Source organism: Leucopleurus acutus (assembly GCF_964270905.1).
Source record: "Leucopleurus acutus genome assembly, chromosome: 7".
Taxonomy (NCBI): Eukaryota; Metazoa; Chordata; class Mammalia; order Artiodactyla; family Delphinidae; genus Leucopleurus; species Leucopleurus acutus.
In genome coordinates, this window is record NC_139150.1 from 48980302 (window position 1) to 48995840 (window position 15539).

At 37.2% G+C, this 15539-nt stretch overlaps 2 protein-coding genes across 3 annotated transcripts in view; one reads left to right on the top strand and one right to left on the bottom strand.

The window, feature by feature from the left end:
* KLF9 (KLF transcription factor 9) overlaps nucleotides 1-15539 on the top strand; it is a 91335-nt gene that overhangs the window by 61194 nt on the left and 14602 nt on the right. The gene's annotated exons all lie outside the window — the stretch shown is intronic.
* SMC5 (structural maintenance of chromosomes 5) overlaps nucleotides 10676-15539 on the bottom strand; it is a 113962-nt gene continuing 109098 nt past the window's right edge. Inside the window, exon 24 of the mRNA XM_082843118.1 lies at nucleotides 10676-15058. Within this exon, the coding sequence (XP_082699244.1) occupies nucleotides 14915-15058 (144 nt within the window). The 3' untranslated portion in view covers nucleotides 10676-14914. The remainder of the gene's footprint in view (nucleotides 15059-15539) is intronic.

Consider the following 15539-nt stretch of genomic DNA (forward strand, 5'->3'; position numbering starts at 1 on the left):
TTGTGGTCCACTTTATACCACTGGTAGACTAAGTTTCTTAAAAAAATTTTAAAAAAATTGTTTACCTTTTGACCCCCTTCACCCATTTCTGCTACCTCTTCCTCCAACTACCCCTGGCAACCATCAATTCATTCTCTGTATCTATGAGGTCGGTTTTTTGTTTGTTTGTTGTTAGAGTCAGTATTTAAGAGAGATCATGCAGTATTTCACTTGACATAATTCCCTCGAGGTCCATCATGTTGTCACAAATGGCAAGATTTCAATCTTTTTTATAACTGAATAATATTCCATTATTCCATATATATATATATATATATTCACATTTTCTTTATCCATACAACTATTGATGGACACACTTAGGTTGCTTCCGTATTTTGGATATTGGAAATAATGCTGCAATGAATATGGGGATACGTTTATCTTTTTGAGTTAGTGTTTTTATTTTCTTCAGATAAATACCCAAAAGTGGAATTGCTGGATCATATGGTAGTTCTATTTTTAATTTTTTGAGAAACCTCCATACTGTTTTTAATAGTGGCTGCACCAGTTTACATTGCCACCAACTGTGCACAAGTATTCCCTGTTATCCACATCTTTGCCAACACTTGCTATTTTTTGTCTTTTTAGTAATAGCCATTCTAACAGGTTTGAGGTAATAACTCATTGTGGTTTTGATTTGCATTTTCCAGATCATTAGTGATGTTGAGATTCTTTTTTTAAAATTTTTTTTATTGAAACATAGTTGATTTACAATGTTGTGCTAGTTTCAGGTGTACAGCAAAGTAATCTAGTTATATATATGAGTGTGTGTGTGTGTGTATATATATATGTTTTTTTACATTCTCTTCCATTATAAGTTATTACCGATACTGAGTATAATTCCCTGTACTATACAGGGAGTCCCTACTATACAGCAGGTCCCTGTTGGTTATCTATTTTATATATAGTAGGGTGTATATTTTAATCCCAAACTCTTAATTTATCCCTTCCCTCCCCTTTGGTAACCATAGTTTGCTTTCTATATCTGTGAGTCTATTTCTGTTTTGTAAATAAGTTCATCTGTGTGATATTTTAGATTCCACATATAAGTGATATCATATGGTATTTTTCTCTTTCTGACTTACTTCACTTAGTATAGCAATCTCTAGGTCCATCCATGTTGCTGCAAGTGGCATTATTTCATTCTTTTTTATGGCTAATATTCCATTGTGTGTATATATATATATATATACCACATCTTCTTTATCCATTCATCTGTTGATGGACGCTTAGGTTGCTTCCATGTCTTGCTATTGTAAATAGTGCTGCAATGAATATTGGGGTGCATGTATCATTTCAGATTATGGTTTTCTCCAAATATATGCCCAGGAGTGGGATTGCAGGATTATATGGTAGCTATTTATTTATTTATTTTACTTCTTTACTTACTTACTGCACCACGCAGCATGCAGGATCCCTGTTCCCCGACCAGGGATCGAAGCCATGCCTCCTGCACTGGAAGCACAGAGTCTCAACCGCTGGACCACCAGGAAAGTCCTGGTAGCTCTCTATTTTTAGTTTTTAAAGGAACCTCCATACTGTTCTTTGTAGTGGCTGTATCAATTTACATTCCCACAAACAGTGTAGGAGGGTTCTCTTTTCTCCACATCCTCTTCAGCATTTATTATCTGTAGACTTTTTTTTTTTTTTTTTGCACTGCACTGAGCAGGCTGCGGGATCTTAGTTTTCTGACCAGGGACCAAACCTGTGCCGCTTGCGATGGTAGTGTGGATTCTTAACCACTGGACTGCCAGGGAAGTCCCTAGACTTTTTGATGATGGCCATTCTGACCGGTGTGAGGTGATACCTCATTGGAGTTTTGATTTGCATTTCTCTAATGATTAGTGATGTTGAGCATATTTGCATGTGCTTTTTGGCCATCTGTATGTCTTCTTTGGAGAAACGTCTATTATTTTTTTTGGCTGCATCAGGTCTTTGTTGTGGCTTGCAGCCTTCTCTCTAGTTGTGGCGTGCGGGTTTTCTCCAGTTGTGGTGCGTGCGCTCTGTAGTTCTGTCACACGGGCTCTCTCGTTGAGGCACACGAGCTCAGTAGTTGCGGCATGCGGGCTTAGTTGCCCCATGGCATGTGGGATCTTAGTTCCCTGACCAGGGATTGAACCTGTGTCCCCTGCATTGGAAGGCAGATTCTTTACCACTGGACCACCAGGGGGAGTCCCTAGAAATGTCTGTTTAGATCTTCTGCCCATTTTATTATTGGGTTGTTTTGATATTGAGCTGTATGAGCTATTTGTATATTTTGGAGATTAATCCCTTGTTGGTCACATTGTTTGCAAATATTTTCTCCCATTCTGTAGGTTGTCTTTTCATTTTGTTTATGATTTCCTTTGCTTTGCAAAAGCTTTTAAGTTTAACTAGGTCCCATTTGTTTACTTTTGTTTTTATTGTCATTACTCTAGGAGGAGACAGATCCAAAAAGATATCTGCGATATGTTTCAAACAGTGATCTGCCTATGTTTTCCTCTAGGAGTTTAAAAATATCTGGTTTTACATTTAGGTCTTTAATCCATTTTGAATTTATTTTTGTGTATGGTATTAGAGAGTGTTCTAATTTCATTCTTTTACACATAGCTGCCCAGTTTTCCCAGCACCACTTATAGAAGAGACTGTCTTTTCTCCACTGTATATTCCTGCCTCCTTTGTCTTAGACTAATTGGTCATAGGTGCGTGGGTTTATTTCTGAGCCTTCTGTCCTGTTCCATTGATCTATGTCTGTTTTTGTGCCAGTACCATACTGTTTTGATGACTGTAGCTTTGTGGTATAGTCTGAAGTCAGGGAGTCTGATTCCTCCAGCTCCATTTTGCTTTCTCAAGATTGCTTTGGCTATTCAGGGTCTTTTGTGTTTCCATATAAATTAAAATTTTTTTTTTGTTCTAGTTCTGTGAAAAATGCCATTGGTAATTTGATAGGAATTGCACTGAATCTGTAGATTGCCTTGGGTAGTATAGTCATCTTGACAATATTGATTTTTTCTATCCAAGCACACAGTACATCTTTCCCTCTGTATCATCTTTGATTTCTTTCATCAACATCTTATGGTTTTCAGAGTACAGGTCTTTTGCCTCTTTAGATAGGTTTATTCCTAGGTATTTTATTCTTTTTGATGCAGTAGTAAATGGGATTGTCTCCTTAATTTCTGTTTCTGATATTTTGTTGTTAATGTATAGGAATGCAAGAGATTTTTGTGTATTAATTTTGTATCCTGCAACTTTACTGAATTCATTGATGAGCTCTAGTAGTTTTCTGGCAGCATCCTTAGAATATTCTGTTTATAGTATCATGTTATCTGCAAACAGTGACAGTTTTACTTCTTCTTTTCCAATTTGCATTCCTTTTATTTCTTTTTCTTCTCTGATTGCCATGGTTAGACTTTCAAAACTATGTTGAATAAAAGGGGTGAGAGTGGGCATCCTTGTCTCATTCCTGATCTTAGAGGAAATGCTTTCAGCTTTTCACTGTTGAGAATGTTAGCTGTGGGTTTGTCATATATGACCTTTATTATGTTGAGATAGGTTCCCTCTTTGCCCACTTTCTGGAGACATTTGTTTCTTTGTTTTTTTTAATCATAGATGGATGTTGAATTTTGTCAAAAGCTTTTTCTGCATCTATTGAGATGATCATATGGTTTTTATTCTTCAATTTGTTAATGTGGTGTATCACACTGATTGATTTTCAGATACTGAAGAATACTTGTATCCCTGGGATAAATCCCACTTGACCATGGTGTATGATCCTTTTAATGTATTGTTGGATTTGGTTTGCTAGTACTTTGTTGAGGATTTTTGCATCTATGTTCATCAGTGGTATTGGCCTGTAATTTTCTTTTTTTGTGGTATCTTTGTCTGGTTTTGGTACCAGGGTGATGGTGCCCTCAGAATGAGTTTAGGAGTGTTCCTTCCTCTGCAATTTTTGGGAATATTTTCAGAAAGATAGGTGGTAACTCTTCTCTAAATGTTTGATGTAATTCGTCTGTGAAGCCATCTGGTCCTAGACTTCTGTTTGTTGGGAGTTTTTAAATGATTGTTTCAATTTCAGTAGTTGTGATTGGTCTGTTCATGTTTTCCATTTCCTGGTTCAGTCTTGAGAGATTGTACCTTTCTAAGGATTAGTCCATTTCTGTTTGGATGTCCATTTTATTGGCACATAGTGGCTTTTCGTAGTCTCTTAATGTCTTTTGTATTTCCGTGGTGTTTGTTATAACTTATCCTTTTTCATTTCTAATTTTATTGATTTGGGCCCTCTCCATGTTTTTCTTGATGAGTCTGGCTAAAAATTTATCAACTGTATCTTTTTCATGTATCTGTTGGCCATCTGTATGTCTTCTTTGGAAGAATGCCTATTCAGATCTTCTGCCCATTTTTAAGTAGGTATATGTATTTTTTCCTATTAAGTCATATGAATGCTTTATATATTTTGGATATTAATCCCTTATCAGATATATTATTTGCAAATATTTTCTCCCATTCAGTAGGTTACCTTTCCATTTTGTTACTGGTTTCCTGTCCTGTGCAGAAGCTTTTTAGTTTGATCTAGTCCAACCTGTTTACTTTTGCTTTTGTTATTTTTGCTTTTGGTGTCAGATTAAAAACATCATTACTAAAACCTGTGTCAAGGAGCTTACCACCTATCTTTCTTCTAGGAGTTTTGTGGTTTCAGGTCTTATGTTTAAGTCTTTAATCCATTTGAGTTAATTTTTGTGTATGGTGTAAGATAGCGGTCCAGTTTCATTATTTTGCATGTGGCTGTCCACTTTTCCTAACGTCATTTCTTAAAGAGATTGTCCTTTCCCCACTGTGTATTCTTGGCTCCTTTGTCATAAATTAATTGATCATATATGTGTGGGTTTATTTCTGGGCTCTTACTTCTGTTCCATTGACTTGTGTGATTGTTTTTATGCCAATAACGTATTGTGTTAATTACTATAACTTTGTAATATAAGTGGACCCTTGAACAACATGGGTTTGAACTGCATGGATTCACTTATACCTGGATTTTTCACTAAATACACACTACAGTACTACGCAAGCAGTGTGGAACTGCAGATATGGAGGGCTGACTGTTAAGTTATACACACAGATGACTGTGTGGCAGGTTGGTGCCCTTAACCCCTCCATTGTTGAAGAGCCAACTCTAGTTTGAAATCAGGGAATGTGATGCCTCCAGCTTTGTTCTTCTTTCTCAAATTTGCTTTGGCTATTCAGTGTCTTTTGTGGTTCTATACAAATTTTAGGATTGTTTGTTCTATTTCTGTGAAAAATTGGAATTTTGTTAAGAATTTTATTGAGTTAGTAGATTGCTTTGGGTAGTACGGACATTTTAACAATATTCTTCCAATCCATTAGCACAGGTTATCTTTTTATTTGTGTTGTGTTCAGTTTCTTTCATTAACATTTTGTACTTTTCAGTATACATGTCTTTCACCTCCTTGGTTAAATTTATTGCTAGGTATTTTATTCTTTTTGATGTAATTGTAAAACGGATTGTTTTCTTAGTTTCTTTTTCTGATAGTTCATTATTAGCATATAAAAATGTAAGAGAGTTTTTGCATTGATCCTGTATCCTGAAACGTTACTGAATTCATTTATTAGTTCTATCAGTTTTTTGGTAGAGTCTTAAGGGTTTTCTACATATTGTATTATGTCATCTGTAAATAGTGAGTTTTAGTTCTTTCTTTCCAATTTGGATGCCTTTTATTCCATTTTCTTGCTTAATTGCTCTAGTTAGGACTTTCAATACTATGTAGAATAAAAGTGGTGGAAGTGGGCATCCTTGTCTTGCTCCTGATCTTAGAGAAAAAGCTTTTAGCATTATACTGTTGAATATGATGTTAGCTGTAGGTCTGTCATATATGGTCTTTGTTATGTTGAGGTATGTTTCCTCTATCCCCACTTTGTTGAGAGTTTTTATCATGAATGGACGTTGAATTCAGTCAGATGTTTTTCTGCATCTAATGAGATGATCGTATGATTTTTACCACTCATTTTGTTAATATGGACATTGAAACATCCTTGCATACCTGATATAAATCCCACTGGATCCTTTTAATGTATTGTTGAATTTGGTTTGCTAATATTTAGTTGAGGATTTTTACATCTGTGTTCATTAGGGACATTGGCCTGACATTTTCTTTTCTTGTGGCATCCTTGTCTGGTTTTGGTATCAGGGTAATGCTGACCTCATACACTGAGTTTGGAAGAGTTCCCTCCTCTTCTGTTTTTTGGAAGAGTTTGAAAAATGGTTGGTATTATTTCTTCTTAGAATGTTTGGTAAAATTCACCAATGAAGCCACTTAATCCTGAACTTCTGTTTGTTGGGGAGTTTTTGATTACTGATACAATCTTGTTAATAGTAATCGGTCTGTTAAGATTTTCTATTTCTTCACAGCTACCTTGAAAGGTTGTATGTTTCTAGTAATTTATCCATTTCTTCTAGATCATCCAATCTGTTGGTGTATAACTGTTCGTATTGGTCTCTTCTAATCTTTTGTATTTTGGTGGTATCAATTATAATTGATTATATTTTATAATTGATACCACTTTCATTTCTGATTTTATTTATTTGAGTCCTCTTTTTTCTCTTGGTGTGTCTAGCTAAAGTTTTGTCAATTTTGTTTATCTTTCCAAAAAGCAGCCCTTAGTTTCCTTGATCTTTTTTATTGTCTTTTTAGTCTCTATTTCATTTATTTTTGCTCTGATCTTTGTTATTTCCTTTTACTAACTTTGGTCTTTGTTTGTTCTGCTTTTTCTAGTTCCTTGAGGTATATAGTTAGGTTGTTTGAGACTTTTCTTGTTGTGTGAGGTATGCATTTATAGCTATGAACTTCCCCCTTTAACTGCTTTTGCTGCAACCCATAAATTTTGGTATGTTCTGTTTCTTTCTTTTTTGGTCTCAATGTATTTTTAAAAATTTTTTCAATTTTAATCTTTATTTTTGGCTGCATTGGGTCTTCATTGCTGCACGCAGGCTTTCTCTAGTTGTGCCACGTAGGAGCTACTCTTCATTGTGGTTCACGGGCTTCTCATTGCAGTGGCTTCTTTTGTTGCAGATCACAGGCTCTAGGTGCACGAGCTTCAGTAGTTGCAGCACATGGGCTCAGTAGTTGTGGCACACGGGCCCTGGAGCGTGCAGGCTTCAGTAGTTGCAGCACGTGCACTCAGTAGTTGCAGCACGTGGGCTCTAGAGTGCATGGGCTTCAGTAGTTGTGGCACATAAGCTTAGTTGCTCCACGGCATGTGGGATCTTCCTGGACCAGGGATCGAACCAATGTCCCCTTCATTGGCAGGCAGATTCTTAATCACTGTGCCACCAGGAAAGTCCCTCAAGGTATTTTTTTTCTTTTGACTTCTTTGACCCATTGATTGTTCAGTAGTATCTTGTTTAATCTCTACATATTTTTGCATTTTCCAGTTTTCTTCGTGTAACTGATTTCTAGTTTTATACTGCTGTGGTCAGAAGAGATGCTTGATATGACTTCTCCTAAATTTATTAAGACTTGTTTAGTGGCCTAACATATGATTTATCCTGGAGAATGTTCCATGTGTACTTGAGAAGAATGTATATAGTGCTGCTTTGGGATGGAATGTTCTGTATATATCTGTTAAGTTCATCTGATCTAATTTGTCATTTAAGGCTGTGGTTTCTTCATTGATTTTCTGCCTAGATGATCTATCCATTGACATAAGTGGGGTATTAAAGCCTCCTACTATTATTGTATTGTTGTCTATTTCTCCCTTTAGGTCTTTAATATATGCTTTTTACATTTAGGTGCTACTATGTTGGGTGTACAAATATTATGTCCCCTAGTTGGATTGACCACTTTATCATTTTGGAATGCCCTTCTTTGTCTCTCATAATATTCTTTGTTTTAAAGTCTATTTTGCCTGATATAAGTATAGCTACCCCTGCTTTTGTTGTTGTTTTCATTTGCATGGAATATCTTTTTCCACTGATTCATTTTCAGTCTGTGTGTGTCTATAAATCTGAAGTGAGTCTCTTGTAGACAGTATATAGATGGGTCTTGTTTTTCTTAATCCATTCGTCCACTCCATGTCTTTGATTGTAGAATTTAGTTCATTTACACTTAATTATTGATAAGTAGGAACTTATGGCCACTTGTTCATTGTTTTCTGGTTGTTCTGTAGTTCCTCTCTGTTCTCATCTTCTCTTCCTCTCCTCCTCTGTGGTTTGATGACTTTCTTTACTGGTAGACTTAAATTCCTTTATCTTTTATATATCTACTACAAAATTTTGCCTTGTGTTACCATGAGGCTTACATATAACAACTTATATCTGTAGGAGTCTTAAGTCAATAACAATTTAAGACTGATCTCATTTTAAAGCTCTACATTTTTACTCTATTCCAACCAACCAACTTCTATGTTTTTGATATTACATTTATATTTTTTATCTTGTGTTAATTATTGTAATCAGTTATTTTTACTTTTGTCTTTTAACCTTCATACTAGCTTTAAAATTGATTAACCCTTTTCTATATTTATCTTTCCAGTGAGATTTATTCTTTCATATATTTTCTTGTTACTAATTAATACAGTTTCCTTTCAGCTTAAAGAAGTCCCACTAACATTTTTATAAGACCAGTTTAGTGGTGATACACTCCTTTAGTTTTTGCTTCTCTGGAAAACTCTTTATCTGTCCTTTAATTCTGAATGATAACACTGTCAGGTAGAGTATTCTTTGTTGAAAGTTTTTTTTTTTTTTTCTTTCAGCACTGTGAAAGAGTGCCATTCCCTTCTGGCCTACAAAATTTCTGCTGTAAAATCTGCTGATAATCTTATGAGGATTCTCTTGTATGTAGCAAGTTGGCTTTCTCTTACTGCTTTTAAGACTCTCTCCTTATCTTTAAGCTTTGACATTTTAAGAAAATGTGTCTTGGTGTGGATCTCTTTGGGTTCCTCTTATTTGGAACTCTCTAGCCTTCTTGTATCTGATTGCTGTTTTCTTCCTCAATTTAGGGAACTTTTCAGCTATTGTTTCCTCAAACAATTTTTCTGCCCCTTTCTCTCTTCTCCTTCTGGGAGCCCTATAATGTGAATGTTACCCTATTTGATGGTTCCCTAAGTCCTTAAACTATCTTTTTCATTTTTTTCCCCTCATGCTGCTCTGATAGGGAGAATTCCACTGCCTTGTCTTCAGGTTAGCTGATTATTTCTTCTACTTTATTTAGTCTCTTGCTGAACCCTCTACTGTACTTTTCAGTTGTTATTATATTCTTCAGCTCTGTGACTTCTGTTTGATACCTTATGTTTTCCAACTCTCTGTTGAAGTTCTGTGTTCATTTATTTTACTCCCCTGTTGAGCATCTTCATAATCATTACTTTTAACCCTTTATCACATAAATTACTTATCTCCATTTTATTAAGCCTTTTTTCCCCCGAGCTCTTATCTTGTAATTTTGTTTGGAACATATTCCTCTGTTTCTTCGTTTTCTTGACTCCCTATGTGCAGTAGATAAAACCACCACTTCTCTCAGTCCTAAAGGAATGGCCTTGTATAGCAGATGAAAGTTGTTCAACCCTGCCTTAGCCTTTGGTTTCCTCTCAAACCTTTGTGATTGTCCAAGCACCTATTATATTGTTAATAGCTCCCAGTAGTTGAGGGTGTGCCAAGACCTGTCCATGTCCCAGGGGGAGGTTCTCACTACCTAGATTCAGGCTGATAGGAAGCCAGATCCTCAGGCAGCAGCTTTTAATACTATGGAAATATATGGAGTCCTGTGGGACTCCAAGTGTAAACCCTGTTGGTTCCCAGAGCCAGGAAATCTGGAGGTATCCCTGGGTGGCAAAAAAGCTGTGGCTCCAGACAAGTGCATAAGCTGTTTTTTGGGAGATACCAGCCAGCTGGAGCAAGGCAGAGGGAGAGCACCAGGATGGCATCCATGGCCTGTATCCCTTGAGAACTTCGTAGGCCACTCGCTGTGTGCCAAATTTGAAGCCTGCTTCTCAGGCCAAAGCTCCAGGACAAGTAAAGAGGCCAACTTCACAGAAAGACTGGGGTGAGGGTATATTTCAGTCTGCTCTGTGTGCAGTGTTCTGCCAAGAACCGTCTCTGTGATAGGCCACAGTCCTGTGGGGCCCAGGAATGCAAGCCCCCCTGGCCATCACAGCCAGCCAATCAAGGGCCGTCTCTTGGGCAGAAGCTGCAAAAAGTGAGGACCGGATATAAAAACCAGGGTGTACCAGACATGTGTAAAGCTCCCCTCTGGGAGACGCTGGCACTCTGGAGCATGGCAATGAGAGAACTTGAAGATAGTACCCCTCTCCCAGACCTCTGGAAAATATTGACAGCCCCCAGATGTGTGATTAATCAGAAGCCTGTCCCTCAGGCTGCAGCCATGATTTTTTTTTTTTTTTTTTTTTTTTTTTTTTGCGGTACGCGGGCCTCTCACTGTTGTGGCCTCTCCCGTTGCGGAGCACAGACTCCGGACACGCAGGCTCAGCAGCCATGGCTCATGGGCCCAGCCACTCCGTGGCATGTGGGATCTTCCCAGACCGGGGCACGAACCCGCGTCCCCTGCATCTGCAGGCGGACCCTCAACCACTGCGCCACCAGGGAAGCCCAGCCATGATTTTTTATAGGCCTTCTGCACAGACTGAACTCCTGGGTCTGTTGCCTCTTGCCGTTCTCTGGGGATGGTAGCTATTTAAGAACTCTTTCTCCATTGATTATTGTCCTGTGGGACCCACTGGCATAGGCCCCATGGCTACCAGAGTCAGGCAGTGTAGAAGTGCTTGCTGGCAGCAGCCACAAAAATTGGGGCACTGGAGTTTTCTGGTGACACTGATTCTTATAGTCCTATGGGGCCAGGAACACAAGCTACCCTGGCCTCCAGAGCTAGGCGATCAAGAGGTGTTCTCCAGGCAGTGGCCAGCAAAATAAGGGCATCAGATGCATGTGAAAGCTCTCACCCAAGGGACAGTTGTGCTCTGGAGCATGGCAAAGGGAGAGCATGAAAATAGCACTTGTCAGTCTCTGTCCCCGGAATGTCCTAGCCAGCTCCCAGATGTGCATGTCAAAGTAGATGCCTGCCCTCAGGAAGGTTGATGCTTCAATTCAAGCAGGGGAGCCTTCTTCCCTTTATGTCTGGGTGTGATATGTTGCTTCTAAGCTGGGCCCTGGGGTTGGTGAGTTTGAGCACACCAGCCTTTTAAGAGCCATTTTTCAGATCACTACAGTTTGGGTCTTGGGACATAAGCCCCAGTGGTTATCAAAATTAGATTGTGGCTTGTCTTTCAGGTGTAGGTCTTAAAAGTTGGGGTGCCTGATGTGGGGTTCCAACCCTTCACTTCTCATCAAGAAGCTCCAGGTTTCGAGTTCTCTTCCAATTTGGGGCCCGCCAGGGGTGGGGTTTATGGTGAGTTTGTGTTCCAGCCTCTCCTGCCCTCTTCAATGTGATTTTCTTGCTTGCCTGATGCGTAGTCATCACTCAGCCAGCCTTTAGGTTTTTTTTAAGAGTAATTTTCCATATGTAGCTGTAGACTCAGTGTGTCTGTGGGAAAAGGTGAGTTCAAGATCTTCAAGATGGGGTTCGCCATCTTGAACCGGAATCTCCACCCTAAACTAAGTTTCTTGATAGTGGAATCATATGCAGGCTCTATTTTTTATTCAAAATACACAGCATAGTGCTTTCCCAGTGGTATACGTAAATAAGGATTGACTACGTGAATAATGGAATAAATATGCTCAAATATCTGTCAGTGTTGTGAGAAAGGGCATTCATTCATGCTACAGTTACTGAGTGCTTACTATGTACTGATAAGCATTTTTCTATGTCCTGGGGAGGTAGCAATCAATACAAAAAAGTATGTGTCTTCAGAGAACTCAGAGTCTAGTGAAGAAGACAGACAAGGAACAAAATACATAATGATAAGTAGTGATAAATGCTATGAAGAGAAACCAGGGTAAGAGCACAGTAGAGCAGCTTAGGGATGCTATTTTAGATCAGGGTAGAGTGGGGAGATATGTAGAAATCTTGAAGGCTGTGACAACTGGATTTTTATGAGTGTGATGGAAAACCTACCAAGTCTTTTCTCTGAAAACAATGTCAATAGGCCATAGGGTAATCAGTTATCTCCTTGGGTCTGTGGCAGAGACTCCTGCTTGCCCCCAGTATTCACCCTCCCCCTCTTGAGTAACAGTGGCTGAAGTTTAACTAGTTACATAGACACATAAGTAAAGATGACATATTCAAGGCTCTCTTGCAGGCCATCTAAGGTTTCAACCTAAAAATATTTATACTTGCCTTATAACTGGTTTCTTTAGGTAGTTTAAACCTTTTTTTCTTTTATTTCTTGACTCATTTAGACTAATTTCCTTGTGGGCAGACAAGGGACTACATTTTCTATCCTTTTGAACATGGACAGCCAAACACTGTTCTGTAAATGGTAGGCATTCAATAAACTTTTCAGCAAATCTGAAAACGAAAATGACTCTTACGAAGGTTCAAAGTATATAAAAACAGTTCTCATTTAAAATGACATACACCAAAAGAAATATGAAAATATGCATTTATTACCAACAAAGTAGCATTTCCCACAGAGTTTTTTTCCAATTACACACACACACACACACACACACACACACACACACACACACAAATAGCAGGACAAAATTACACTTTTTTTTTTCACTGCACTGCACAGCTTGCAGGATCTTACTTCCCTGACCAGGGATTGAACCCGGGCCCTCGGCAGTGAAAGTGTGGAGTCCTAATCACTGGACCACCAGGGAATTCCCTCAAATTATATTTTTTTACACACTAAAGATTCATACTCCAAAGAAAATAAGCACATGTCCAAAAGACAGTTAGAAAGCAGCAAGAAATCTTTCCTTTTACTTAATGCTAAAAACCTTTTAATTTCTCTCCTTATGCAAATCAATGAAGATTTTGTCATTAAAAATACTTGCTTGTCACCTTAGGGTTTTAAATATTTTATTCATCAAATCAGACTGTTACTTGAAGTTTTTACAATTTGTATGTAATTAAAATCAACTTTTACAGAAAATATGTGAAGCTTCAAGTGGCTGAGACTAATGCGCTAGACTTACTATTCTTCACAGGTCAACATTCAATGTAAAAACCAAATATTTGTCCACTAGAAAGAGAGAAATGCTTATAAACAAGGTATGGAATAATTATTGGCATATGTAAACTGAAAGGTAGTTGACCATTTTATTTTCAAACACACCTAATCTTCAAACTTCTTTTTCACATTGATAATCATTTTGCAGAAATAAGATGACTGGCACTAACTCAGACAATAAACAAACTACACCAAGCACATATTAGTAAAGATACTTTGGTGGAAAACGAAGTATTAAACAACAAAAACATTTGGTAACAACATCCATTTACTAATATGTTACCAAGGTTTTCAAGGTTTACACGAGCTGTTTGCACTAGTAAAAATGTTATTTTAAAATATTTTCATAGTATATGCATTAGACTTAGTTTAAGAGGGGAAGGCTCTTTTAAAAATTTTATGAAGAAAAAAATAGCTTTTTAAAGAGAAAATGTCCAAGTAAGAGGTTTATTTTTTGACCTAACAAGAATAATTTCAGTGGCTATTTAAGAACATACAAAACCCAAACTGACTGCAATTCTTCAACTTAGTCAAGCTGCCAAGTCAAAAAAATAATTCTGTTATTACCGGCACAGATCCAGTCCATTGTTCAAAGATATGTCCTTGATCTAGTCCGTTATTTTACAATATTTAAAAGAATAGAATTTGTTTTGGCACTGTTAATTAATATAACGCAGAGATAAACAAATGATTTTCTCATCTAATTCTTTCACGTTGAAAGAACAGTTTAAACTAGATTTTCTAAGATAATGGGGTAGGATCAACACTAAGTTTTAGGACCTATATAAGCTTAGATTCTAAAAACATTATGGTTTTAAACAAATCAATACTTTTCCTCACTCTTTACATTAACACTGAGAAATTTCAAATATAAACTGTAGAAACCAGTATATGAAATCTTAAGAAAAATCTTACTAAAAATAATTAAGAAAATGCTTTAGAAATTTAAGATGTAAAATACAATTGACTTTAAATTAAAAAAAGGAAAAAACCACCAAAACCCAAAAAACCTCACCCACATTTTACAGGGTTATTCTTTAAAAACCCTTGGCACTTGATTTTATTCTCTGTCAATCTTTTGGTTGCATTTTTTGCATCATCTAGTGGCCACCTTGTGGCATTTCAAAGAAGTCCTGCTACCATTTTTGAACCCCAATACTTTTCCCTTCTTTGAGATACCAATATAGTATCAAGTTTCATAAAACTTTTTTTAAAGGCTCATAAAATTCCATTTCCTAGTGGAGATAAGGTATCTTTTTAATAGGAAGAAATGAATAGATTTGCCATAAATTATTACTATACATTAGACTAGACATTTCCATATCAAATTTTAAAAATTAAATATAACACTGGGAGAAACTGTGGCTTAAGCTGTACAGTCATCTTTAGACTCTAAAAGTAGTTAAAACTACTTTGCAAGTAAAGCTCAGGGTTACCATGTCAACTAAACTTCTTGTAATTGATAAGCCCTTCCACTGTACCTTTGATTTGAGTAGCAAATAGTTTTAAAAATGGGGACCCAATGACTTATGGTCAGAGTGCTAAGGACTCAAGAAGACTTAATTTTTACTACCAGATGATGTTCCACAAAAAGAAGTTATTATGGTCTCTTTTCATCGACCCATTTGTATCTAATAGTGGGTTTCCAAAAATAACTGATCTTTTAGTCTTAATGAATCTCCTAACTTTTATTCAGTTGAGCCACACTTATATACAGGATTTAACAGAAAAGTCCCAAAGTTCTTGCCCTTTACTTTTATTGAGAAGGCTGAGTGAATGTAATACGGCGCCGCCTCCTTTGGAAAGCCTTTAAATTCCATCTGTTTGGTTCTAGCATATGAGGACCATTGTAGACAAATAACACCGTCATCTTTTCATTATAAGGAAGATTTTGCAGGAGCTGTAAGTGTTAAAACAAACCGTCATATAATGCTTTCCGTTAAGAAGCACAACTTTCCAACCTTACATGTGTATAGTCAAATATATTATTTTATTTGTAATATGAATGAAACTCTTAAGTTCTCAATTCAATATACACCCTGCCCGACTGTGATCCTCATTTGAATTAGCGCATCTGAAGCGCGGCCTAAGGAATCATCAACATGCCTTGGGAGCCCTCTATATTCATAGGCCAAATGGGATCATACAACTTCTTAGGTTGACCCTGGAAAAGTGTGTCCTCCAGAATTTTCCTAGGATACTTCCACTCTTTTATCCACAAAACACTTCTCAAGCAACTTCTGTGGTGAGGCACTGTGATAGATTCGTAGCCTGAAAAGTGTATGTAACAGGGAGGTTTGGTTTATAGGCCAACATGTTTGGTAAACAATAGGGAATTAACAGATCTAGCTACTCCACAGGGTATCTGCTGGAAAAAGAAG